General features: G+C 40.1%; 1 protein-coding gene across 1 annotated transcript; it reads left to right on the forward strand.

Moving 5' to 3' along the window:
- CLTRN (collectrin, amino acid transport regulator) lies at positions 1–27,550 on the forward strand. The gene is made up of 6 exons (XM_050964651.1): positions 1–79; positions 484–542; positions 8,169–8,254; positions 16,155–16,271; positions 18,079–18,273; positions 22,151–27,550. Exons 1-6 carry the CDS (start codon positions 13–15, stop codon positions 22,305–22,307), a joined length of 681 nt encoding a protein of 226 aa, XP_050820608.1. The 5' UTR covers positions 1–12; the 3' UTR covers positions 22,308–27,550.
- The last annotated feature ends 236 nt before the right edge of the window (positions 27,551–27,786 follow it).

Here is a 27,786-nt window from a genome sequence, read left to right on the forward strand (position 1 = left end):
CACTCTGAAAGGATGTTAGGAGTTTTGCTGCTTGCTTTCTCCTTGGTTACCATTGTTCATTCTGAGCTCTGCAGGCCAGGTAAGTTTTGCAGTTGAGACTCATCCTTTATCAGTTAAATGTCTCAACTTGGTGGACACTTTCAAAGCTGGCCGCTTAGACTTATTTTTGTAACACTTCTTATAGAGTTTGAGGGTATATGCTCTGAACCTTCACCTCTTTTGTGAGTTTGTGAATAGGTTGCTAAAGCCAATCTTACTCTATTCTGAAGAGATCATGGTTAAAACCACATTGAGAATCCACTGTGTCCAGGCTTGTTCACACTAACAACATTGACATCTTCTAATCATGTAATAAGCTAAGATACATTTAGAAGCTTTTAAGACTATGCTCTGATCTGTAATACAGTTGGAAAAGTAAATAATTTAAAAACCAATTTTCCAAGATTATTTTTATGTTTATTGCTTTCTTTTTCTTTGTGTCAGATGCACAGAATGCTTTCAAAGTACGGCTTAGTATCAAAACAGCTTTGGGAGATAATGCAGTAAGTAAAGTATCTTCATGTATTCTTTCTGACTGAATAACTGACTAAGTATAGCTAATTTAAATGGTAAAATCTCTGAGGGGTCAATTTGCACTGACATCCTCACTGTAATAAACTGCCCATCAAGTCATAATTCAGGTATTAGTTTCTTGAGATTAGGATAGCATTAGTCTAAAACAAGTGTCCTTTATAACAGTAAGTGTAAAGCATACCTCTTCATAACGAGAATGTTCCATGTAAATTATTTTGGAAAGGACTTTGAGATATTGTACCTTCAATATGAAAAGTGCTATGTAAATACATATTCTGTCTCTCCTGGTTTGGCTAAAGCTGCTCTGCTTGAGAATGCTAAATGGAAAGGCAAGCAAGTTGTGGCAGATAAGCAGGAAAAGACTTAGATCTTCCTTAGTTTTGATTTTTATTTCAGACTTTCAGATCAGTGGACAGAATCCATCAATTCATTCCCAGTTTCGAATACTTACAGTATATCTCCTATATGTTACAGGGTTCAACATTGAATTAGGTATGAAATGTCTTGATCTTTTTCTTTATTGGAAGACAAGAAACCAGTTATGCTAGAAGCCTGGGAAATAAACTGCCACAGTAACATGTTGTAAAAGGTATTTGTTGCAGATACTCAAGCTCTTTTTATGACACAGGAAGCTATTCCCAAATAAAACTGAAATGTCAAATAATTTAAATCTGTGTGAGCAGGGACTTGATTGTGATAGAAAGTGCAACAGCCAGAACAAGTAGAGACTAGATCCTCAGGATATATGTTAAAGTATTTGTCTTTGAAAATATTTAAATCAGCTTTCCTTGGCTAAGAAACTTTAATAAAAACAGATTAAGCTGGATTGTTTTAAAAATATATATAAATAACATAATCCTGCAGCAGAAAATACGATGAAATTGTACCTGACACTCACCTTGATTACAACTGTTTCCATTCTGAGCCAAGAATGAAGGTGACAGTTCACAATGTTTTCTCCTTTAACAATAACATCATCTCTCTGACTATAGTCAATATTTTTTTCTGTTACTCTACTCTTTACTATTTCAATAAGTTCTGTGTCACAAAGCACCTAAGATCTGAAGCAGTAGCCCAAAAGGTACCCCTTATTCTGGCTTTTGTTATAATAAAGTATTCCTCCAAATATTTTGACACACAAAAATATCAACAGATGGTCAATAATCGCTTCTCTAGTGCACAATGAATGATTACCTTTTTACAGCACTTCTAATGCCGTCTGCAAATAAATTAAATTCAAATAGATATCAATATACTCTAAAATTAATTCAGTCTTAATAATTTGGGGCACAACGCTATCTTTCCAGTTTTAACACGGAGGAGAGAGACTACAATCACATAAGTTTCAGATGGATAATATTTAGTCTCCTATTGCATCATTGAATAGATGCTCTGCTGCTTAAATCTCTTTTATTCATTTTCAGATGAATGTGCAATATACAGTGATACAAGACTATAAGCAGTACTGGCATTTTAAATCTTGGATGGCAGGATCACCCATAAAGATGTATACATCCAGTGGGTTAGCAGATAAGTCAGTAGAGCTAATAAATAATAGAGAATAATGTAATAAATGATTTTCACCTATTTCATAATGGTAGTAAAGACAGACACCATTCTTTATCATGTTCAAGAATGAGACTGTTAATTCTTTGATGCAAGGACCATCATTTACTATTTTTATACAGCACCTCATAGACTCATAGACTCATAGACTCTAGGACTGGAAGGGACCTCGAGAGGTCATCGAGTCCAGTCCCCTGCCATCATGGCAGGACCAAATACTGTCTAGACCATCCCTGATAGACATTTATCTAACCTACTCTTAAATATCTCCAGAGATGGAGATTCCACAACTTCCCTAGGCAATCTATTCCAGTGTTTAACTACCCTGACAGTTAGGAACTTTTTCCTAATGTCCCACCTCACACAATGGAGCCCAGACCCGGCTGGCCTGTTGGTGCTACTGTGATATACATATAATAATATTAATACTTGTACTTTCTTTAGTTCAGATCATTATAGGTTTCTACAGGTTTTCCTAAACTGTGTTTTCTGGACCAGTGGCTCTCAACCTTTCTAGACTACTATACCCCTTTCAGGAGTCTGATTTGTCTTGTGTACCCCCAAGTTTCACCTCACTTAAAAACTACTTGCTTACAAACTCAGACATAAAAATACAAGTGTCACAGCACAATATTACTGAAAAATTGCTTACTTTCTCATTTTTGCCATATAATTAAAAAAAATCAATTGGAATATAAATATTGTATTTACATTTCAGTGTATATTATATAGAACAGTATAAACAACTCATGTGAAATTTTAGTTTGCACTGACTTCGCTGTGCTTTTTATGTAGCCTGTTGTAAAACTAGGCAAATATCTATATAACTTGCTGTACCCCCTTGGAAAACCTCTCTGTACCGCCAGGAATACATGTACCTCTGGTTGAAAACCATCACTCTAGGCCATTAGTGATCCCAAAGAGCCTCTGATCACATGGTACTGTATGTCCTCTGTATTTCTAGCTACTAAATCACACTAAAGGGGAGCTGAAAAAACAGTAAATGCTTTACTAATATTTCTTTTCATGTAAGCAATTGCTGTAACTAACACACAGATGTTATTTCATCACACAATGAAGGCTAAGTGATCTGCAAGATAATCCATTAAAATGGTTTTAACATGATGAAATAATCTTAGAACTCTGGCACTACTCGAATCCTTTTGATGACTGTCAGTCACATAGATATTTAGAGCGGTAGAGTTAAATTAATAGGACTGTATTTGGCCGTGGTGTAAATAAATATAATATATGTTAAAGTCAATGATTGTTGTGCTTTCTTATGGCTAGGCTCAGTTTGACCCATAGAGTCAGACTGCTAAAGCATCCCACTGCCTTCTGAATGCTAGATCTGTCTGTATAGCTCTGCTAATTTACAGAATATAGAAGATGGTATGTGCAATAGCTCTCTGATCAGCACAGAACCTGTAGTTTTAAATATTGCAGTTCTGTTTCACTGATAGTGTACAATTGCTTTCTGAACTGCAGGTGAAGTGTTCAGAATATCTCTTGTACAAAGCAATGCAATATGTGCATAAATAGTATGTAAACAAGCCAAATCTGTACTCAGCTATTTAAAAATAAATGTATTTGGTAATGCTGCACTGTGTCTATTATCTATATTAGCATGCAATAGAGCTTACATATTTATCTATTTTCAAGGCATCTCATGTGGATGTCTTGAGAGCTGGGCAAACAGGTATAATGATGAATATAACAGGGATTTTTTCCTCTTGGAGCTGTCCTGAAAAAATGCAAGAGTGTGTGGTGTGTCAATCAGTAATTCCATGAACAAATGAGAGAAAGATCTTTTATTTTAGCACTGTAAATAGTGCTGTGTTGTTTGAATATGCATGTCCTTAAAATGATGAAAAATAGGTGTATGGTCCTCATCTACATTCAATGTTCTTTTATACTATATCTTTTATTTTTAAGTCTCAGTCTTTTTATTGTTGCTGTCTCACATCTTCATCAGTTCTGTAGGAAGAAAGTTTAGGCCTTGGGAGAGAGTCCTTTGTTCAGAGTATCATTTTGTCATTCTATGTTCCTATATTGGCACACATCACCACAGTAAGTTAACACCATTCTTGTTTCCTAGACCAGCGGCTCTCAACCTTTCCAGACTACTGTACCCCTTTCAGGAGTCTGATTTGTCTTGCGTACCCTCAAGTTTCACCTCACTTAAAAACTACTTGCTTACAAAATCAGACATAAAAATACAGAAGTGTCACAACACACTATTACTGAAAAAAATGCTTACTTTCTCATTTTTACCATATAATTATAATATAAATTGGAACATATATATTGTACGTACATTTCAGTGTATACTATATAGAGCAGTATAAACAACTCATTATATGAAGTTTTAGTTTGTACTGAGTTCAGTAGTGCTTTTCACGTACCCCTGGTTGAGAACCACTGTCCTAGACATTAGAGATGGGCCCAAATGCTAAAATTCAGATGTGGATCTGTATCTGAACATTACCCAAGTTCTGAGTTGTTACAGATTTCATGTCCAAGTTTAGTCTTATCTCAAATGGTCTATGTAAGATCTCTTCATCTGGTGATGAGTAGTCCATATAGCCATATACCATAGTCCATATAGCCTGCCTAGTCCCTGCCTCTTCTCCTGTGTGGATCCCAACTCCCAAGGGAGGCCCCAAGAGAAGTGAGGACAGTATCATGCATGTGGCTCACATCCTCATTTATGTGCGGGAGTGAAATCCCTGCACAGAGGTATCCTTCCTCCTCCTGCTCATGTGGCTGTCAGGGTTTAAAAATCAAAATTGGTCATTTTCACCGTTATGTTTGAATCTATATTATTAATTATGTTTGTTCTGAAATTGCTCACTCAAAAAAAAACTACAGTTGCCAGTTGTGCAGCAGAGCTAAGTATCTACTCTGCTGGGACAATTATAATGTGGATTTTTGATAAGCTCATTTTATACTGAAAGCTACAAATTAGGTGTAGAAAGCAGTCTCTGACCTCCAATATTATCGTTCCAACAAATTATTAATTTCCAACAAACAGCTGGAAGGAGGTTAAATCAACCTCTCATAGAAATGGCAATAGATTCAATTCTTGTGATTGATTAGAATTAAATACAAAAAATAAAAGCCCATTGGAATTGTTGAAGCTTCCTGAACAACCTGGAATTGTGAAAACGTATTTCCTCATCAGGAGAGCAGAAGACTGGACCAAAGAAATGGATGGAGCCTATATTTTGGGGGCAGTTTGTACTTACTGAAGCAGCCTGAGTGCATCTCTCTTTTCTCCCTCTCTATGTTCAGCAATAATCTGCAGTGTATTTGATGCTTTTTGTAACCAGGCTATAGTCAGTGCAAAAGTCTTAAGTGCACTGCATCAGCCTATTCCATGGGATGTGTGTGGTGAGTGTTAAGATTGTCATTCCCAAGGCATGTCTAGACCAGCAGTACTTGTGTAAGTGAATGGAATCCTAGTGAGGCCTTTTGAAAATACTAGCAATCCTGCCCTTAACCATGTTGCGACCCTGCCTCTTCGTTCACCACTCTCAACTAGGTATTGCCGGCCCTCAGTTGCTGCTTATATCCCTTTTAGAAAATGCCATCAATGCCCATTGGACCCAAAACACCTTTTCAGTGACCAGTCTGTGCAAGTTTTTCAGTGTTCTGGCCTCAACCACTAAAATATCCAGTGAGAAGCATTATTATATCATCATAATAGAAGCCACTGACCGATCATACAGTGAAGGCAAAGCAATATTTCCTGAGCAGACTCTGAAAGGTACTTTTCAGGGATGTTATATTCACCACATTGGTCTGCTATTACTCCTACGAAGATCTGTTATCCTGTACGGAGTTATGAATGAAAATATATATAAGTGTTGTGTCATGCTAGTATATTTCTCTGTCTGCATATAGAAAACCTTGATGAAATCCTGGCCCCATTGAAGTAAATAGCAAACCTCCCACTACATATCTCCCAACAGTCCTAGGTTTCCTGGGATTGTCCCTCTTTTAACCCGAAGCCTCCTGTCATGGATAAAGTGACTCCTGTCTCAAGGGGCTGCCTGGACCCAGCTCCCCACTCCAGGCATTGCGACCTGAGTCCTGGCACAAACCGGTCACACTGCTGTTCAGGTTCAGCCTGCCTGCCTCCCTGGTGACAGGCAGCATGGCACCCATTGCAGTGCCACTCAAATTTGGCATGGCCACTACCACATTAGAGTGCAGGGAGCCAGATCCACACCTGTGGGACAGGAGCTGCTGCTGTGGGGTGAGTGTAGGGTAGGCTTGTCCTGCAACTCCCCTCCCCCACCCCCCGCTGGGGCAGCACTCAACTCCTTCCAGCCAGGGCCTCCCACTCCCCAAGGCAGCGCCTGACACCCCCTCCTGGGGCAAGACCTGTCCAACACCTCTGGAAACGCTGGGAGGTATGCCATTGAATGTAATGGGGCTAGGATTTCACTCACTGTCTAGAAATGTACTTGTGGTTACTTTGTGGCTATACTGAAATGTAAAATAACGTGCCCAGTGGTTAAAATATGTTTTCCTTTAGCTGAATTCCTAATCTGTCCTAACATTCTTTTGCTTTAATTCTGCAATCCTTTCAAAGTGCAGTTACGATCAGCAAATTGACTATGTAAAATGACATCTTCTTACTCAAAGTTAATTTTTACTACTTTTTACCCTTTACCAGTACATCCATGGAAGGATTAGCGGAATTCTTTTCTGTCAGACACACAATCAATAATTAATAAAGAAGGCTCAGATTCATAGCTGGTGTAAGTTGGGCATAGTTCCATGGAAGTCAGTAGAGGTATGCTGCTTTACACAAGCTGAGAATCTGACCCTATGCTTCGGTTGCAGAATCATTATAACCTGTTTGATAATTTGTGAACAAAAATAACACAGCTTGACATTCAGATCTTAGAACAGATATGCAGAAGTGGGCAGTTAGAGGAAAAAATTGTTGTACTAGGAAACTGAACAAATACAATATGAAGTTATTTAGGAATAATAAACATGGACCCACACAATTTTTTTTTACAAAGTCATTTTGCGAAGTTTAACTGCACTTTAAGCCTCTTTGTTCTATAGTTTCAATGAACATTGTTACAATTATTGCTTAATATCCACTCAGAGATAGGAATGTTTTTAGAAGCTTCAGTTTTTAGCTCTTAGAACATTAATGATGTTAAGTGCAGTTTTCTGTCAGGTGTCAAGACAATGGGTAAAACTCAGCCCTTACATAAGCATGTGAAACTCCATTCAACTTAATTTAGAATTATAGCTACCTGTGCCAAAGATTAATTTGGCAGAATATAACAAGAGCATATATATACATATATCCTGATATTTGGAAAACTGTATATACAGATAGTAATGTATTCATTGTAAAAGAGGTATAGACAATGGTCCTTAATTTCTATGACACTATCTAGCCCTGGTCTGTTTTCACTGAAAGTTGGTACTGTCTGATTACTGTTCAATAGCCTGTGTGAAATGAGTTGTTTTCATGATGTACAGATGTCCATATCTCAGAAACCAGCATCACAACTAGCACTTCTTCCCCAAACTTAACCAAGGTGCCTGTGCCCTGTACTGTTCAGACCACTTCTAGGAATGACAGTGAAGTCTACTCTCTCTGCCTGTTCAGGCCAAAGACTGAATGGGCATGGAGTGTATACTTCACTTTTGTTCATAGAGGTGATCTGACCAGGATAGGGTCCAGGCACCTTAGTGGAGCTTGGGGAAGCTTCTGTTGGTATTCCTAGTCTTTGATAAAGAGTAAAATGAGATCTCTAGTGCTGTCAGCCTGGCAACTTTCGTAAGCATTCAGTCCATTCAGATTTTTGAAAAGTTATAAAGTTCTGTATATTGTACTTTATGCACAACAAACGGTATTCAAAAAGTTATTTTCGTATTTATCAGGAAGGTTTATTTCTTTTTGAATGATAGAATGTTTCAGGGTCAGTGCTCCATGCAACCCCCCTCCCTGCCAGTACTAATGCTAGAACTGTTAATTTTCTCTTTCCTTACAGTATGCCTGGGATGCAAGTGAAGAATATCTGTTTAAGGCAATGGTGGCTTTTGCAATGAGAAGATATTCCAACAAAGCAACAACTCAGTAAGCGCGTACTCAGTCCTCCAATATACATGTTTACAATATTGCTTATGATGGAACCTATTTTGACATAGAGAAGTTATAGAAATAAACACTGTGTAGAACTACCATACTGCAATGCCATTATTATTCTTATTATTTCTTATTATTTATTTTTGCCATCCTGATATGTGCTAGGCAGCTTATGATCTCTGCCCCAAGCAGTGTACAATCTATGGGCCAAATTCTCTGTTGCCATAAATTAGTTAGTTAGCTTCAGTGGAGCTGCACCTACTACCAGCAGAAAATTTGGCATTAAATGTAACATGACACCATAATTGAAGGTTCTGAACAGCCAAGAGTTGGAGGAAGGGGAAAGAAAGGACAAGGGTGACAATAGTGAGAAATGTAGTGTTATTTTTCAGATAGGCATGATGATAGAGGCTCAGTTTCCTTTTTTGTCGTTGGTTACCTATGCTCCCCTTTGCACCTCATAGACAAGATGGCAAAAAGGCCAGCATGCAAGAAGACACAGAGATGCTTGTGAGAAAAGAAGACAAGAGTGATATACCATGACACACTTATCAGAATTTGGAGGGTTATCTGTCCCTAAGAGTACAACTGCCTAATTACCTTGCACCCTTATCAGGAAAAAGCTTCAGATTTCACACTTCAGGGCATAAGCTGATTACCAGCTGGAGTCAGGAGAAAATCTCCCCCATGCTATTGAGTATTATAACTTCCTCTCAAATTTCTGGTATTGGCTACTATCATAAGACAGGCTACTAGACAAGATAGGTCTTTGGTCAGTGTCAGTATGGTAGTTCCTATGTCTTTAGTATGCTCACCTCCTCCTTAGAGATGAAAACAATATAAAGATATTTTGGTATCCTATATTTTTTGTTTATGAATATAAACAGAAATGTCTGCAGTTCTAGTACATTACTGAGACCAGGCTTTAGATTTACTTTTAAGAAAAACTGGCCCTGGCTGGCACTGAGTCTGATGAAGCGTTTTCCATATTTGCAAAGAGATTAGCTAATCTGAGTCATATGATATTTGATTGCAGCTACAGTACTGGGTTTTAAATAGAACAACCCCATCCATAATTGAGATGTTGGTTCATTACCATTTCATTCTGGTTTGTAAGAAACTGTCCTTTAAGCTAGAGAGCCATATTTGGTATGTATCACTATTGCTTTCCTCAGGTTCCCCAGGAACAAGTCAGGTGACAGCATGCTTCTGTTATTTTACATCGTTACAAACAACATGAGTGCTACTCAGAGAAAATGAGTTGAAGTAAACAAATCATTAAAAGTGACCTGTAAAGCTTTTTCATGATTGTTCGTTTTTCCAGCTTATGAGACTTTTGGTCCATGAAGATTCACTTCTTACTTCTTTTTGATACAAACCCTGTTTTCATAATTTTTTTCTTCAGATTTGTGGGAATTTCACCCACCTGGGGGAAAAAAAAGGGAGAGGCACTTAAGCTCCATCCCCTGCTGACATCACTGCTACTTGCATGCCATGCTAATAGCAATAGAAATAATAGTAAGTTGACCTGGAAGCAGAAAAATTATGATGCTGATACCAAATGGTCTTATGTTTTAATATTAACTAGGTTATCTGCCTTGGGAATTTACAGAACCTACTGCTCAAATAGAATCATAGAAGTGTAAGACTGGAAGGGACCTCAATAGGTCTTGTAGTCCAGTCCTCTGTACTCAAGGCAGTGCTGAGTATTATCTAGACCATCCCAGACAGGTGTTTGTCTAACCTGCTTTTTAAAATCTCCAATGACTGAGATTCCAGAATCTCCCTAGGCAATTTATTCCAATGCTTCACCACTCTGACAGGAAATTTTTCCTAATGTCCAACCTAAACTGCCCTTGCTTCAATTTAAGCCCATTGCTTCTTGTCCTACCTTCAGAGGGTAAGAAGAACAATTTTTCTCCCTCCTCCTTGTAACAACCTTTTATGTACTTGAAAACTGTTACCATGTCTCCCCTCAGGCTTCTTCCAGACTAAACAAACCCAATTTTTCAATCTTTCCTCATAGGTCACATTTTCTAGACTTTTAATCATTTTTGTTGCTCTTCTCTGCACTGTCTCCAATTTGTCCAAATCTTTCCTGAAATGTGGTACCCAGAACTGGGCACAGTACTCCAGTTGAGGCCTAATCAGTGCACAGCAGAGTGGAAGAATTACTTCTTATATCTTGCATACAATGTTCCTGCTAATACATCTCAGAATGATGTTTTCTTTCTTTTTTTCTTTTTTTTTTTTTGCAACAGTGTTACACTGTAGACTCATATTTAGCTTGTGATCCCTCAGATCTCTTTCTGCAGTACTCCTTCCTACGCAGCCATTTCCCATTTCGTATGTGTGCAACTGACTGTTCCTTCCCAGTGGAGTACTTTGCATTTGTCCTATTTACTTCAGACCGTTTCTCCAGTTTGTTCAGATCATTTTGAAATTTAATCCTATCCTCCAAAGCACTTGCAACCCCTCCCAGCTTGATATCATCCACAAACATGATAAGTATACTCTCTATGCCATTATCTAAACCATTGATGAAATATTGAACAGAACTGGACCCAGAACTGATCCCTGCAGGACCCCACTCAATATGTCCCTCTAGCTTGTCTACAGGGAAATACTATGACAGTTTCTCCTTTCACTTAGGCCAGTTTGACACCAAAATAATTCCCCTTGTGGAAAAAACATCTTTTCCATAGACATTTTTAAACCTATCAATTTTAATACAGAATTGAATTTCTTCTGTGGAGTCCTATGGATTAATTTATATACTTGGTAGAACAGTTGTCATTCTCTATTAAATTCCATATTCACTTCAATTGAGTTATTGCTCATTTATACCAGTGTAGCTGAAAAAAAGAATCAAGACCCATAGGAAGTATTATAATCTATACTTTCATGGCAAGTCCTCAGCTGGCTCCAGGTGTGGCCTCTAGCAATCCAATGAGCTTGACTGGGCCCAATAAAACCCTCACTAAGTGTCTGTGCTCCCTTTTTGGACACAAGGGCCAATAGTTCACCATTTAAGCCTTGTAGCAACAACAGCACAGTGGCTGAACAATGTGTTCCACGCCCGCAGCTGTGCACCTGCTTCCTGCACCAGCCCTTGCTCCAAACCTTGTCTGCTCTGCTCCAGTCCTGGTCCCTCCATTCCTCAGAACTGGCCCCAACCACTGTCTTGTCTCCTAACCACCTCCCCAGTTCTACCTTTTGCTTCTGTTCTGGCTCTGGCCATTGGCCTGTCTCCTGACCATACTGCCAACTCTGTCCTTTGGTTCTGCTCCAACCAATAGGCCAGGCTCTTGTTCCAATCACTAGGTTGTACTGTCGACACCCCGATGTGTGACATTTTGTGCCAGTGTTGTTGCTTGCTTGGAGGTGAGGTTTTGTGTGTCATTGGTAAAGGAATAATTCTTTGGTGCTACATGGTTAAAGGAGAATCAATATACTGTAATGAGTCATATTAGACCAATTAAAATGTTGTGTTGAAGTCAGAGAATGTTTCCACTTTCTTTATTGGGTAGAGTTCTTTTAATATAGCAATGTAACCTTTGTGCCAGTAAATTATATGATTACATAACCTGTTTAAATTCCATTTTACAGTTTCAGTGATTTTACTGGCAAAATGTCAATGAATTTTCATTAGGGGTTGTAGAAGATTCACCATGAGTCACTCAGTATCATAAAAGAAAAACTAGCTGATTACCACTGAGTCGTGTTATGGTCTAGATTTAAACAAATATGAGACGTACGCAATTGATCAAAGATTTATGAAATCACAGGACCAGAGAATGATTGAAGGATTATGTTTTTGCATGACGTCCAAATCCTTGTTCCCCTTGCAAGTGTATTCGCTGTGCACAAAGGAGGATGATCTGGGAGGGGAAAGAATCATTGTCACATGGTCACTGAGCAGCATGAGAGATGCTCCATAGCTCCTACAGCATTTTCAGAGCTTCATTAATCCTCACACATGATTCATAATCTTCAAGGACATGAGAGATGAATAGTGGATTGATCAGCGTAATCAGAACACCCTACCTGCTAGGATTGAAAGTGACCCCTTGCTAGACTTTTGGAGGAAGGATAAAAGGATTTTCTTCACTACAGTGACCAACTTTTGGCATAGAAAATGGCAATAAGCCAGCACTAGGTGCCTATCTCTGCCTCTGTGTTACTATTAAGCCCTGTTTAGTCTTGACTTTATGTCAGGATGTCAAAGCAGGTTCCGATTAAATTCAAATTTCAACCTAAAAGTTATTAAACCAGAATTTTAAAACTAAACCACTGATTTGTGCTTAACACATATTAAATTGATAAAGTTGTGTGAGACAGAAAAATCAATCTACCCATTTGCGTACTCTATAATAATAGACAGAAAATGAATGTTTATCGAAAAGTTTAACTTTTCCAACAGAGGTACAAATCCTTGATTTCCTTCTTAATAGGGCCTTGTAATTCACTTTGAAATATAGACATTCATGAACTACATAAACCAACCTTTGATCGCACAGTGTTAAAAATTGATCCTCTGTAAGTTGTGTTGGTAACCCTGGTTTCCCTAATCTGTGACTTGTTTGAAATAATGTTCATCTCTTTTGTGTTGGAGACAAGTTAATCTTTAGCACATAAAGAATGTGAGAACATTTGCTTTCAATCAAATAGGAGAATCAGTTGTTGCTGTATCTTTTATCACACCTATATTTAAAAATCTGCAGTCTCTTTCATTGACCTGCCACACAAAACCAAACTTTGTTCTCTATCATCCACACAAGAATCACATCCGTATTTAAAATATTTTGATAATTTAGAAATGGAATTACACGTGTTCGTGTGTTCTCAGATTTGAACTGATTATGTCAAGATGAGTATTTTGGCCCTGCTGGTTACTCTTTACAGAAAAAGCCTCATAGTGTCCAGAAGGTTCTAAAGGGAGGAGAAGGGTTTGCTGCCTTGAAAATGTCAGAGCAAGGGGCTCAGAAGAACCCAAATTCTGTGGTTCTCCTATGATCTAGTAGAGGACAGGGTCTGCACAGAAACTCTATGCCTCTGCGCTGCCTTTTGGCTCCCTGCCCCTTTCTTGTATTCCTTGACAATCTAGTAACTCCCCTAGAAGAGAAGTTACTTCACCTCCTGACTAAGAAACTTACAAGTTTTTGTCCAGTCTGCTCACTGATCTGGAGGGAACCTATTACTTAGATTGTAAGCTCTTAGGGCAGGGCATGTCTTTTGTTCTGTGTCTGTGCAGTGCTTAGCACAATGGGGTCCTGGTCTGTGACTAAGGCTCTTAGGTGCGACAAGAATACATATAACAATAATTTATTGTATATTAAAAAAAAGCAAACTGGTGAGATTTGCCAGTGCACATACTGTGAGTCCTAAGATCTGGTCCAGTATGTCATTCTAACATTAAGATTCATCTATCATCTCCATGGCAAAATTATTGACACTTGCTAACTATTTCTAACACAGAAGGCAGTTTTATTGTAACTTTACCTTAATAAAAAGTTGCAATAAATAAAAAAAATATTCACATCATGACATATGTTTACAAATTTACATAATGGTAATTTACATAATGAAGCCAGATTTTGCAGTCTGAACAGATTCTGACTGTTAGCTGCGTATTGATATAATGTTACAGCACAGTATGAATTATCACACATGGGAATGGGAAATGATATATATGAGAGGAACTTTGTATGTGTGAAAAGATATGTGAACTGGTATGTGTTGCACTGTAGTCCATCTTGGTATTTACTCAGCCTACTTGAAACTCCCATGAACAACAGCTTCATTCTTTTCAAAGCCTAGAAGTATTTGCTGCTCTCAGATTCTGTTGATGAAGAGTGGCAGTGGAGCCAAGTTCTGGATGATTATAATCATGCAAGGATTTTATACATAATAGTGAGCTCAAGGGAAGTAAAATTTACCTGTTTTTATGAGTCTTGCTTCTCCAATATGAAAAATATTAATAATTGCATTTGCTTGTTAATGGTATAAATGGAAATCATTTAATTATGTTTCTGATTAGCCAGCAGATGTCACTATAGAACATTTACAGTACTCTGCTGGGGGTAGCTGTTTGCAGAAGGAAATATATCCCACTAGAAAATCAGAGCGGAAGAAATGTTAAAACTTGTTTTTTAAGAAGGATGGGCTAAGCCATAAAAAAGAGGAGATACCAATGGCAAAATAATAATAAATACTCGGCATTATAATTACTGCATACATGGCCATAGGGATTCACTCCACATGAGGGCTGGTAGTGCCATTGTCCCAGTGGGGAACTGCTAGAGCGTTTGTGTGTGGAGACTTGCCAGCGCTATGTTGGTGTTAACCTGCCCAGGAAATTCAATGGAAGTAAATCTGGGCCCTTCCTCTTGAGTTTGATCTGCAAGTGCCACTTGCTCAGAACAGCTGCTTACACAAATGTCACCTAAAATCTGTTCAGATACTTGAGTCTCAGCAGTCTGGGGCCACCTTTATTTTCAGAATACAAAGTCAGGCACTATCAAATATACTTTAAATTCCTATAGGATTTTAATCCTTCATGTATTTCTAATGGTATTTTCATTATGAATTACTGATAAGTATACAAGTATCAAAAAGCTAAATTTTAAAGACATTTTCAGACTCAATTTTATGTAGCAACTCATGAAAATCTGATTGCATACAGAGCTTCTAATAATAATAATAGGAGATATACCAATCTCCTACAAATGGAAGGGACCTTGGAAGGTCATCAAGTCCAGCCCTCTGCCTTCACTAGCTGGACTAAGTACTGAATTTTGCCCCAGATCCCTAAGTGGCTCCCTCAAGGATTGAGCTCACAGCCCTGGTTTTAGCAGGCCAGTGCTCAAACCACTGAGCTATCCTTCCCCCCACATGAATGTCTCTCTAGAAAGTTAAATGTAGCTGAACATAACCTAACGCTATGGGTCAGTGCTAGAATGATTTGAGGTTTAACAGTCCCTAGTAAACCTAGCCCATTGCCTCCACAATCCACTCAACTCCTACTACAGCAAATGACTAGGGAGCTAGAATCATTAGCAGCGCTAGGCTGGCTTTTTCTGGTATAAACCCTCTCAGGGAGGTTCAAAGTCTGTAGAGGAGGCTGCAGTCAGACAGAGTCCACAGCCTCCCTTCTTCCATTGGAGGCACAAGGAATGAACACAGCCCCAAAAAGATGAGTGACGCTGGCTGAAAAGTGGGTATGGCCAGGGCAGCATTGATACAGCACTCCCGAAGGCATCTCCTGCACCAGGAGCACCCATGGAGTTCCAAGTGGAAATAAAATTTCTTCTGTCCACAGTCCTCCCTGAGATACAAGGGACCATACTGAGGCCGGGAAGTACAATGTGCACCTTCTTATGGCAACTTTAGGGAATCTGCTCCTGATGTCATAGTCCTAGCTGTACACTATTATTATTATTTTACCTTAGCCCCTAGGAGCCCCAGTCTTGGACCAGGACCTCATTGTGGTGGGTGCTGTACCAACACAGAACAAAAATATGGTCCCTGCCCTGCTAAGCTGACCCTACAAATTCACTATTTAAATTTCAACTATATATTTAAACAGGGATAACACATGTCCTAGTGGTGAGATGACAGTGATGATATGGCTAGAAAATATTTTTAAAAATAAAATAAAGCCTCTATAAATACAGTGATTTTGTTGTTGTTTTGTTACTGTATTGGAGGGTAGAAAATATGACCAGTATTTCTTTCTCAGTCAGATTAGAAGAAGATAATCATTTCCTTTTCTAAAAGATTTTTCTCCTTAGACTAAAACACTGCGAAATGCAGTGATGACATGCATCTCTTCAGTATGGACTTACTTACTTATTTTACAATGACTTCATTTTATTTTAAATGTTCGCAGAATTTCCAATGTGCTGCTTTGTAATATGACAGAGAGGGTGTCATTTTGGTTTGTGGTCACAGACTCTGCCAGAAATGTGACAACTGTTCCTGGAAGTGAAGTCGAGGCAGCCATAAGGTAAAGTAATTGCCTCTCCCTCTGACTCTTCTTTGGTAACCAAAGATGCTTTCTTAATGTGGACCTGTGTCTCAGGCCATATGAACTAGCACTCGGTGTCTTTTAATGACGTGAATTAGTTTATAGTTAAACACAATGCGGTCTGTACTCTTCTTCCTTCATGCATGTGAGATTAAATGCAGTTATATATGGCTGAGGGAGAACAATCTTTTTGAACTCTTGTAATATATGAGCCTTTGTGAGGTTGATTTCTCTAGGGTGACCAGACAGCAAGTGTGAAAAATTGGGACAGGGGTGGGGGTAATAGGAACCCATATAAAAAAAAGTCCCAAATATCGGGACTGTCCCTATAAAGTTGGGACACCTGGTAACCCTAGGGTTGTCATGATGTCTAGACACGATGAGCTCTGAGGGTAGCCCACTGTTCAGTGTGCATTGCACATGCCCCTCTAATGGCTGATCCACAGAGTCTGGTACAGCTCCCAGCAGGAGATTTAGTACTTTTAGTTCAAGTACCAGAGGCTCATGCTTCTAGTGCTGAATGTTCCAGTTTCATATTGCACTGTCAGCCCAAACAAATAATTCAATGCTCACATTCTTTTTATCTTAGGTCTTTGTGAGATGAGCACCATTCGCACACAATACAGTGTAGCATAAGTTATCCCACTTTTCCATTAAAAATCATGCTCTAAAGCTAGAAAAACAATAATATGGAGCTTCATAGGAAGAGAAGAAAAATAGGTTATCAGACCTCAACAGTTTACGATGTGTTCACAAGGGCTTTGCAAGGGTAACTCCCATAAATAGAGTTATTCTCATATGTTTCCCAAGCATCAAACGAAACATAGACCCATTGTTTTTAAATATACTGCACTTTGTCTTTAAAAATCATGTTATCTTTGCAAAGGCATAATACCTAATTCCTGATGAATGAATATGCGTTCTTTTGGAAAGATTAACTTTAAGCTTCTGAGCAGATTAAACTATTTCCTACAGAGATACCCAGCAACAACTTCAGTGCATTAGTGGGCGAAGGAGGTTATTTATTCACTGAAACTTGCTAAGAGTGTTGGAATGTACCTTTTAAAATTCATTTCTGTTGTTCTTTGATACATTCGGTAGCATAAGCTGATTTACAGTAAGTCTTTTTAGGCACTGTTTGCCACAGAAATTGGATGCTGTTATAGCACGTTTGGTAGGTCTCACCTACTAAAGAAGAGTATATGCTTTTAAAAATGTTTAAATTCCTATCAGTAGGTTAGAGATAAGAAACAAAATTTTCTACAGAATGAGAACTCCTGTGCTTAGTACTCAACTACTTTTGCTTACAGTATTCTGAATCTAAAGTGGACATGCAAAATCTATTCAGTGTTATGAATCAAAATCAACATCTCACAAGTGCAAGATTCCTCCATTGATGATAATTACACTAATTAATGGTTATAATAATAAAATTTGTTTTAGTGACAATTCCATTGTTTTGTACATATTCCATCTCATGAGAGTCTATTCTTGACCCAAAGTAGAAACAATAATAATAATATAAATACATAAACAGTGATAATATAACATCTCGTCCTTATCCCCTAAGCTTTCAAACAGTTGCATATGGGATTCTTGTGGCTAACACCCTGCACAGGCTATATAGGGATCAGTGACAGTGGCTATGCAATGTATGCAGCCTAAAAACTTCATATTCGGCCACATTCAGCCCTGCCAGAGTTGTACTGCCTACATCAGGGCTATATTTTCCTCGTTGTCTTTTCATTTATAATTGTGTTGTGTTGTGTTTTGTATTTTTTTAAAGGATGAACAGAAACAGAATCAACAGTGCTTTCCTACTGACAGACAACACGCTGCAGTTCTTGAAAATTTCCCCCACTTTATCACCACCCATTGAACCCACTGTGCCTGTCTGGCTTGTCGTGTTCGGTGTTGTTCTTTGCCTCGTTGTGGCTGGAATTCTTCTCCTTGTTGTGTCAGGAATCCGGCAATACAAAAAGTAAGCTGTGCTTTTGTTTTAAACAACTGTTAGTGAATTACGTGCACTAGAAGAGTTAAGAGTTGGATCACTCTGTAGTTCACATTGGTTACAAAGAAACAATAGCAGCCATTTCTCCCCAGCTGAGGAGATCTGTCCTTTCGAAGGGCAGGTGTTGTTATTTTGGACTGTGGAGTTGTTAACTCAAGGTAAGAATGTGATCTTGGAGGCCTTGTTAATAAAGACAATTGCTTTACAAGGAGTTTATTTGCTGCCAGCCCTGCACTGCAGGTAGGTCTCCTGTCGGAGATAAGGCATGTGAGAGGGGAAAAGGCTGGCAATGATTGTGGCTACTGATTTTTAAGACTGGCAGATTTAAAACACTGCTCCTGATTTGTGCAGATTCAGGAGCCACGCGCAGGGCAGACCAATGACCGAAGGGGCTATTTTACTGAAATTTTAAAAGGGCCTGATCCTGTAAGTCAGTGTATGGCCTCACCTCCCATTCACTTCATGAGAAGTTCTAGGAGCTCAGCATCTCACATGGTCAATTCTAGATTGGACTCGCCATGAAACTAGATTATCACGGCTATGAAGTAGAGTAAGAAGCAGTTGTCTCCCCTCTCCTTACTACCCTGCTCATATTGCAGCACCAGTCAGTGTTGAGTGAATAGTAGCCATAGCAGTCATAGTAAGGGTTACTTAATTGATACTTACTGCTGTGACCCAGTGAGTTCATGGGGATAGAGAGGGAAAGGGAGTGGGTGGAGCCTTGGTTTTGACCCCTGGCTCCCATTCTGTTCCTATTTGCTGTTATTTCAGATAGTTGTACTTAGATAAGGACATCTCTGAGCTCATCTAAGACTCTCCTGCTTGATCATACAGTGAAAAGAACATCCTTTATTTGACTTTGATCATCATGGACATTGATATGTTGTCACAAGCATTATGATTTCATTGCAGGCTCAAACAGGAATCGGAGATAGATTGGGAAAGTACAAACTCTTGTTGACAGCTGGATAGCTTAAAAATTAGCAAATGTCCAGTGGGGAAAAAAACCAAACAACAAAACCTGACGAATAATCCAATGTAAATGGATTTGTGTGTGAAGACTGAGATGTGGCAGAGATTGCCCCAGTATAAAAGTGCCTCATTTTAGGCAAAGAGATTGAAACAACTGGGTAAAAATAACATTTACTGGTAGTGTTGAGTGAACCCTATGGAGTTGGAGGTTTGGTGAGGCTTTCAAATTATTTTTTTGGATTCAGAAGACTGGTATGAATTTGTGAAACTCTTCCCCATCTAATTCAATCCCTGTTTTAAACAACAAGAACAAAACCCAGCCAATGAAAGAATGCTGTTCTTGTAGTTAAGGCACACGGACATGAGATTCAGAAGATCCCGGTCCAGTTCTTAGCTCTGCCACAAACTTCCTGTGTGATCTTGGGCATCAAACAACTCCCCTGAAATCAATGGGAGTTAAACACCTAAATCCTTTTGAGGATCTGAGCCTTAATCTTTCTATTACCCTTACAGAAATTACCCCTTCTCTACATCTAGGATAATAATACTTCCTGTATCTCATCCTCTGACTGTCTTGTCTACTTAGACTGTAAGTTCTTCAAGGCAGGGACTGTCTCATACTGTGCATGTGAGCAGTGACTAGCACAGTGGGGCCATGATCCCCATTTGGGCCTCAAGGCCCTACTGTAATACAAATTAATAATGATGATAATAATAAGTAATCATGATTCTCTAGTTAATGGGAAGCCTGTGCTGTATATTAAGGACAAAAGACACACCACCATCTCCATCCTCCTTCTCAAAGATAAGTAGGCTGGCACAGGATGGCTCCCTATATATGGTATATACTATTTAATTTGTTTTATTTAGAATATTTTTCTTTTCCTTTCTCTGCTTCTTCCTCCTGTCAGCCTCTCTAAATTTGTTTTTCATCCTGCCCATTCTCTGATCCATCTCTAGCCCTTATATTTTCATTAGATTCTTTTTCTCTCTGCTCACCTTGTCGTCTTTTCACTACCATCTTTTGTCAGCAAAACACAAACTCAGCTCATGTTTGAATTCTATCATACTTCCAAGCCAATAGTGGTTGAAGGGAGTTGAATATGAGGGAAAATAAATTTCTTTGTTCCTGTCCATTGCTGGGAGGATTTAAGGGTTACAGGGAAGATCTGGGCCACTTTGCTTCCCAAGGGAAGAGACAGGCACTTGGGACCAGATTTTCAAAGGAGCTCAGCTTGTTGGGTGTCACACTGAGTCACTCTGGGAGTTGCTTCCTTTGGAGTGCTTTCAAAAATCTAGCCCCCCTTATATGTGTTGAGTATTTGAAAATCTGGCTCTTTTACTTCAGTGGACTGAGCAATGTAAGGAAGTTTAGGCCCTGATTCAGTAAAGCATGTAAGCATGTGTTTAAATCCATCGCTGTTCAGGCAGCAGGTAAGCATGTGTTTAACTTCAGTAGGACTTATTAAATCTCATTGAAGTTAAGCACATGCTTCAGTGCTGTCCCGAATAAGGATGCTTTTCTCGATCAGGCCCTTGATGAGTAACATTCAAGATCTACTGCCCCCACATACAACTCCAAGAACCATCTAGCTCTAGCTTCAGGTTCTCTCATTATAGGGCTCAATTTTCCTCTCTATTGAAATCAGTGGCAGTTTGGGCACTGATCTCAGTGGGAGCTGGATCAGGCCCATACTGAACAGACTCTCTCCAGTCCTTCATAAGCCTAGTTTCTAGTGTGTTAGCTCTATCGCCATGGTAGCACGTCATCTCCTTCTCTGCTAATAGACTTGTCTCATTTCCAAGCTAGGAGAGACAACCCCAGAAGCATGTCACAAGCGGGAGGAGAGGAGTTTATTACCCACTGTCATTTATTTTTAGCAGGTCTCTAAAGTCCAAGTATCGCAGGCCAGTAAAGTTTTATTATTGTTAATATTGCTGATGTATAAGTACTGAGTCAGGTTGTCACAATGTGTTATGGGCTTGGAAGAAATACTGTATCTCCCCTGTGAGTTTATCATCATTCTAAGTTGCTGATGCTGCAGTCTGTAAAGTACAGCAGATTCTTCAGCTATGAATCAGCAGGTCTCAAGGTCAAAATAAATCTGGAAATTAAAGGAACTATACAGTCATTGACTAAATTTGCTTACAGTTTGTCAGTTTAGATCAGTTTCTTCAGCAGCTATTTTAGTATGGTTGGTATCAGAGTTTGAGTCTGGACAAGTGAAAGTATGCAAGACATATTGCTATTTAATCTAGCAGCCAAAGATCCAATGGCTGGAGGTTAAAACTAGTGAAGGTTGAACTGGACATAAGATACAAATTTAGAACAGTAAGAGAAACTTACCATTGGCCTAGATTACTAAGAAATGTGGTGCATATATTCTCTAACATCTAACATGTGTCTTTAAGTCACAGCTGGATGCCAAGCTCTGTTCTAGTTCAACCACAAGTTGGGCTAGATGCAGGAATCCCTGAGTGAAATCTATGGCCTGTATTATGCAGTAGGTCAGACTAAATGATCATGGTGGCCTCTTATAGCCTTGAAATCTATTAAGTATATGAATGTGTATTTTATTCTATGTTTTCCTTTTCTATTTTGCAACCAACTCCAAACCATTTTACAGAAGGGGAAACTGAGGTATAGAAGTTAAGTGAGGCAACAGAAGGGAGCCAGAGTGAAAGTGATATTAGAATTTACTTAGGAATTTATGACTCCCATTTCTGTGTTCCGATGATTAGACTATGCCTCTTTGTATATAGTGTGTTGTAAACTTCTTAATAAAAGTGCATGCTAAACTATTTTTCTTATGTCCAGTCTTTGTTGATTGGTACACTTTGATTGCAGTAATGTAATTTTGTTATTCCTTTTTAGAAAAAACCATGAGTCTGCAGAGACAGGAGATTTAGAAGACAACTCTAACACACCAGTGACCACAGAAAATGGGATTCCCTGCGATATACTGGATTTAAAAGCAGGCCAGATTAATGGAGTCTATGCAGCAGATGATGAACGGCTCACACCACTGTGAAATGTCACAGTTTCTTTCTGGCTTCTTTGAAAGAGACTGCGCTAACTTTATCTAGTCATGACTGATGAATGTCAAAAATTAAGGCAAGAAAAATATGACTTGTCAGTTATTTTCCCTTGAGAGAAACTTTCCTTGATAAAAAACAAACACACAAATCTGTATTACAAAGCTAAAGCAAATGTGAGGACTTCCACTCAATTGTTCATTAACCATTTTCAAGAAGTGTGTGGTGGAATGAGGTTGAAGGCTGTCTTACATCAGATGTTTAGTTATTAAGGATTATTTAAAGACATCATTATGACTAGTTCATTGTTCTTCTTAAAGTGATGGCCCTATTAGTGCTCTGTTGTAGATGCGGCAGTGTCTCCTGCACCTGGTATTGGAGAGCTTCACCAGAAGTGCCCGTAGGACTGCACATTTACATCTTGTCTCTCTCATACTGTGCACAGGACATATATATCTCTCTCTCACTGTTTGGTCAGACAGACAGCCCCAGTTCCTCCTCTACTACCTTTGTTCTGGGACAGAAGCCTCTAGCAGAGCCCGCTGCTCCTCATAGATAGTTCCTTACCTGATAGAGTAGTTAGTATTTTCCTCCTCTTCTTTCAACTTCTAACTATAAAATTTTTTTTGTTTTAACTTTATCTTTACAATTATTCTCATAGCTTAGGTTTCCATTTTTCCCACTTCCCGCCTTCCAAACTGGGAAGCCCCTTTTTCCTCCACTCTTATGCCCAGCTCTCCTAAGTATAAGAGGTGCATTCGTTTGGGGCCGCCTTCTCGATAATGGACATCCACCCATGGTATATCCACTGTCTGGGGGAGGGACATGTCCCTCAAATGTTCTCACTGCCTTGGCCTGAAACCCAGTGCTAGAAAGAATAAGGATATTAGATTGAACTTCTCCTCATGGAGAAATCGCTACATGCAGGATTGGACCCAGGCCTGGACTCTTCCCCAGAGAAACCTTAATACTCTCCCAGATTGTCTGCTGAACCCCACTCTCCATGCCCTGTAAAGAGAAAGTCATCCGTGATCATGCAGATGACAAGAAACAGGCTTCCTTCTCCTCACACTCTGAGGCTCAGCCCTCCAGAACACCATCCCTGGCGAGGTCAGTGGCTTCAGCCTCATCCCACAGGAGACATAGCTCCAGGGCTCATCCAAATACCTCTGGTACTGGCTCAAAGAAATGGTCTAATGATCTTGACATGCACCTTCAGTCCTCGGCACCATTTCCCAGCTCTGGGGACCAAGACAGCTCACTTGCAGGAGCTCTGGCACCAATGCCATTTCTGGCACCAACGAAGCTGTTGGCACTGAGTAAGTCCTTGGCACCATCAAAATAGTTGGCTCCAGCCAAGTCACCAGCACCGACTGAATCATTAACACCAAATCTTCAGCACCAGGCAAGTCTTCGGTACTGGCCAAGTCACTGGCACCGGCCAAATTTCTGGTGCCATCATCTGAAACTTCAGGGACATACACTCTCTCTCCATCACCACGCACTACAACCGCACTGATGGTTCCCCTTCCACAAGACTTCAGATACCCTAAAGGCCTCTTGTATCTGACACTCCTGAGTCTCTGCTTCTTCGACAGAACTTCCCCCCATTTCTACACTCCTCTCTGGACTCACGACATTCCTCCCTCTCTCTGTCAAGGACAGCACCTCCCTTCCCCAGTGAGGAGGAGGAAGAGGAGAAGGAGGACAAGGGCTCCATTGTTCCCTCAACTACTGGAAAAATTGCACTGGCTTATCCCCGCTATATGTGACTATCTCTTGCCCCCAATCCTGGCAGGGCCACCGTGAAGGCAGCCACATGTGCCATTCCCACCAAACTGACCATATTGGAACCCTTGGGCCAGGTACAGGGCACAATTTGGGAACCGTCCCAGAGAGCAAAGCCAGAGACATACAACTCTCCCTTCTCCACTGGTCTCTCACCCTCAGAAAATCAAACCACCACTGATACCAACTCAGTAGGAAGAGGAGGCTCCCCCAACTTTACATTTTTCCTCGCCCTTACCTGATGAGGCAATTATTCCTCCATCCCCTATATCTGCCGATAACTTCAGGCACTTTCAAGATCTATTCCATAGGATTGTGGACTCCCTATATATCCCTTTGGAAGATGTCAAAGACCAGCAGTATAAACTGCTGGACATCCTCCACGCATCCTCTTCCTCAAAGATCACACTACCAATCAATGAGGCTTGTCTGGAATCTGCAAAGATTCTGTGGCAGACCCCAGCTTCCATTCTCCAACCTACAAACACGCCAACAGAAAATATGTTCCAGCGAAGAATATTGAATTTTTATTTTCGCACCCCACCCCAAATTTTTCATTGGTCAGTGCAGTGCAGGAAAGGAGCCATCAGTTGCAATCTCGCTCTAGTCATCCAGACAGAGATTGGAAATGCCTGGACCTATTTGGATGCAAGACATACCCTTCAGCCACACTCCAGTTTAGGATTTCAAATTATGAAGCTCTCATGGCAATGTATAATTATCTGAATTACTCCAAATGGCAGGAACTTTGCTATGATCTACCGGAGACCAAAAAGGAGCAGTTCCAGTCCTTGATATCAGAGGGACACCTCCTAGCCTGTAGAGCCCTACAAGCCTCATTAGACTCTGCAGACACTGCTGCTCGATCCATTGCACCGCTATGGTCATGAGGCATGCATCATGGCTCCACCTCTAGGGCTTTCCTAAGGCAGTACACAGTAGAGGACTTACCATTCAAAGGCTGGAACTGTTCTCTGAGCATACAGATGACTCTTTGTACTCCCTTAAAGACACCTGAGCTACATTTTGTTCTCTCAGGATATGCACACCAGCACCAAAGAGACACTCGGGGAAGTACCAACTCCCACCGCAATCCAAACTCAGCAGTATACCTCTCAGTGGCACTACAATACCCAATGCCATTGACAAAGGTCTCCGTCTAAACATAGACAGCCCACTTCTCAAGGGGCTACCTCTCATGTACTGGCACCAAAGCAAAAATTTTGAAGGTGTGATTGAGGCCCCAAGAAGCCTTCCCTTGTTCCAGTCATCCCCACCATCTCTGATGTTCCACTAGTTTGGTGACCGACTAGCTCAGTTTTTCCCATCTTGGAGTCTTATCACCTCAGGTAAGTGGGTTCTAGAGATAGTCAAGGAAGGATACTCCTTTCCCTTCTTATTCCACCATGCCCCCTTCCCTCTTCAGGGACCCTTCTCATAAGCCCTTTCTATGGAAAGAAATAAATCACTTTCTACAACTGGGAGCCATAGAACAGGTCCCTCCACAACACACGAGAAAGGGTTTTTACTCCCACTCTTTTCTGATTCAGAAGAAGCCCAGTGGCTGGCATCATATCCTAGACCTTCGCAATCTAAACAGATTCGTCATGCTGCAGTGTTTCAAGATGATTACCCTCTCCACTATTATCCTAGCATAAAACTGCCCTCAACCTCCAAGGTGCATACTTTCATATTTCTATACATCCTACCCACAGCTGATTCATCTGGTTTTTCATGAGCACTGACCACTGTCAGTACAAAGTACTGCCCTTCAGACTATCCACAGCACTTCAGGTATTCTCCAAGGTCCTCATGGTAGTTGAAACCTACTAAGGAAAAGAGGAATTATCATTTTTCCATACTTGGATGACCGTCTCCTTGAGGCCCCATCCAAAATCTATGCTCTCCGAGCCACCCACTTAACAACAGACCTGTTCATGAAGCTAGGTCTCCTCATGAACCTAGAAGAGTCCACTCTAATGCAAGTACAACAGCTTGAATTCACTTATGTGCAGTTATTGGTCCTACAAGCCAGAGCCTTCCTACCATCTCTCAGATTCTCAGCTATAATGGATCTGGTATCTGCTGCATGTATCTGCCCCCAGATCTCTGCACAAATATGCATCTGGCTTCTAGGCCACATGGCAGCAGCCACGTTTGAGGTCAGGCATGCAAGACTGCACATGCTATGTCTTCAAGCATGCCTCCGTACTGTATACCTCCCCCACAAGCACAGTATTCACAAACTTATCTGTGATGAGGCAAGTCAACGATTAACTGCTGTGGTGGACACAGCCCAGCAGCATCTGTGCTGGAGTTCCTTTCCTCCAACCATCACCAACTATGGGCCTAGTAATCAAGGACACAGGATCCAAAGGCTAGAAGTGAAAGTCAGCAAAGTTTGAGCTGGAAAATGAGATGCCTTGAGGATATTTTCTAAGGCACAAAAGGACGTTAGATGCCCAACTCTCATTGAAAATCCATGAGAAGTAGGCACTTAACTGCTCTTGGAGCCTTTGGAAAGCTTCCCCCCAAATTTTAAAAGTGAAAATAGAACAATTTCCAAAGGATGTGGTAAATTCTGCTTCACTTGGACTCTTTAAATCCTGACTGGATTTCTATCTAAAAGATATGCTCTACTTTGACCACCAGTTATTGGGCTTGATACAGACATCACTGTGAAATTCCATAGCCTGTGTAATGCAGGAGATCTGGCTGGATGGTCATAATGGTCCTTGCTGATGGCCTATTCATACCCATGAATCTCCCATTGACAAGAATGGGAGCTGAGGGCACCTCAGAGGATCAAGCCCTAAATTCTGCCCTTGGATAGCTTTAATGAGAGCCATTCACACATAATCCATGGTAGAAATTAGTATTAAGGACACTATCCTGCTCCCGTTGAAATCCATAGTAAAGGTCCCATTGACTTCAATGGAATAGGATTGGGCCCTAAGCAGAGAAGAATTACATATATTGTTAAAAGAGGATATGAGTATGTTGAGGTGATGAATTGTATCTACATGACTGCATAAACATCTGCTTACTTTCTCCTACGTCCTGTTCATCCTCGCAACTCCTTTGGAAATACAATAATACACTTGAGGATAGAATTTGGCCAATGTTACTACAATTATCATTTCTCATTTCAAGAGAACATTTAAACCATTAGTTAAGCATTAGTGTTTCACAGCATGTTTTCAAACTCTTTACCTACAACAGGAGCATGTGTAAAGTGAAAAGAGTTGGCAAAGTCTCTAGAGTCTGGACTGGCTATGTGGATCCCTGCTCCCAGGAGACAAACCCCACCTTCACTGATCGTGTGCTTTTTGGTTTCTCCCCCTCATCTGTGAATCTCAGGTATGGGATGAGCAGGGACCAGGATATAGAACAGTAGGAACAACATGTGTAACAAGGAAAATGGGGCATTGAGACACGAGACGAGGGAAGGGAAGAAAGAGGCAACTGATAAAAATAAAACCATAGAGCTAACGACATATGCCTAGGATGGTCTTCAGTTTTGCTTGCATCTCTGCCCGCTTCCCACATCTGTTGTATGTCCCATCAATTTAGACTGTAAGGGGCAGGGATTGTGTCCTCTCTATGTGCTGTGAGATTCCTAGCACAAGTTTGGGCAATGGATTAATAAAATAAAAAAATGGAAATGAATAATAATCTCCCTGTGTC

Source organism: Gopherus flavomarginatus, chromosome 1 (genome assembly GCF_025201925.1).
Source record: "Gopherus flavomarginatus isolate rGopFla2 chromosome 1, rGopFla2.mat.asm, whole genome shotgun sequence".
NCBI lineage: Eukaryota > Metazoa > Chordata > Testudines > Testudinidae > Gopherus > Gopherus flavomarginatus.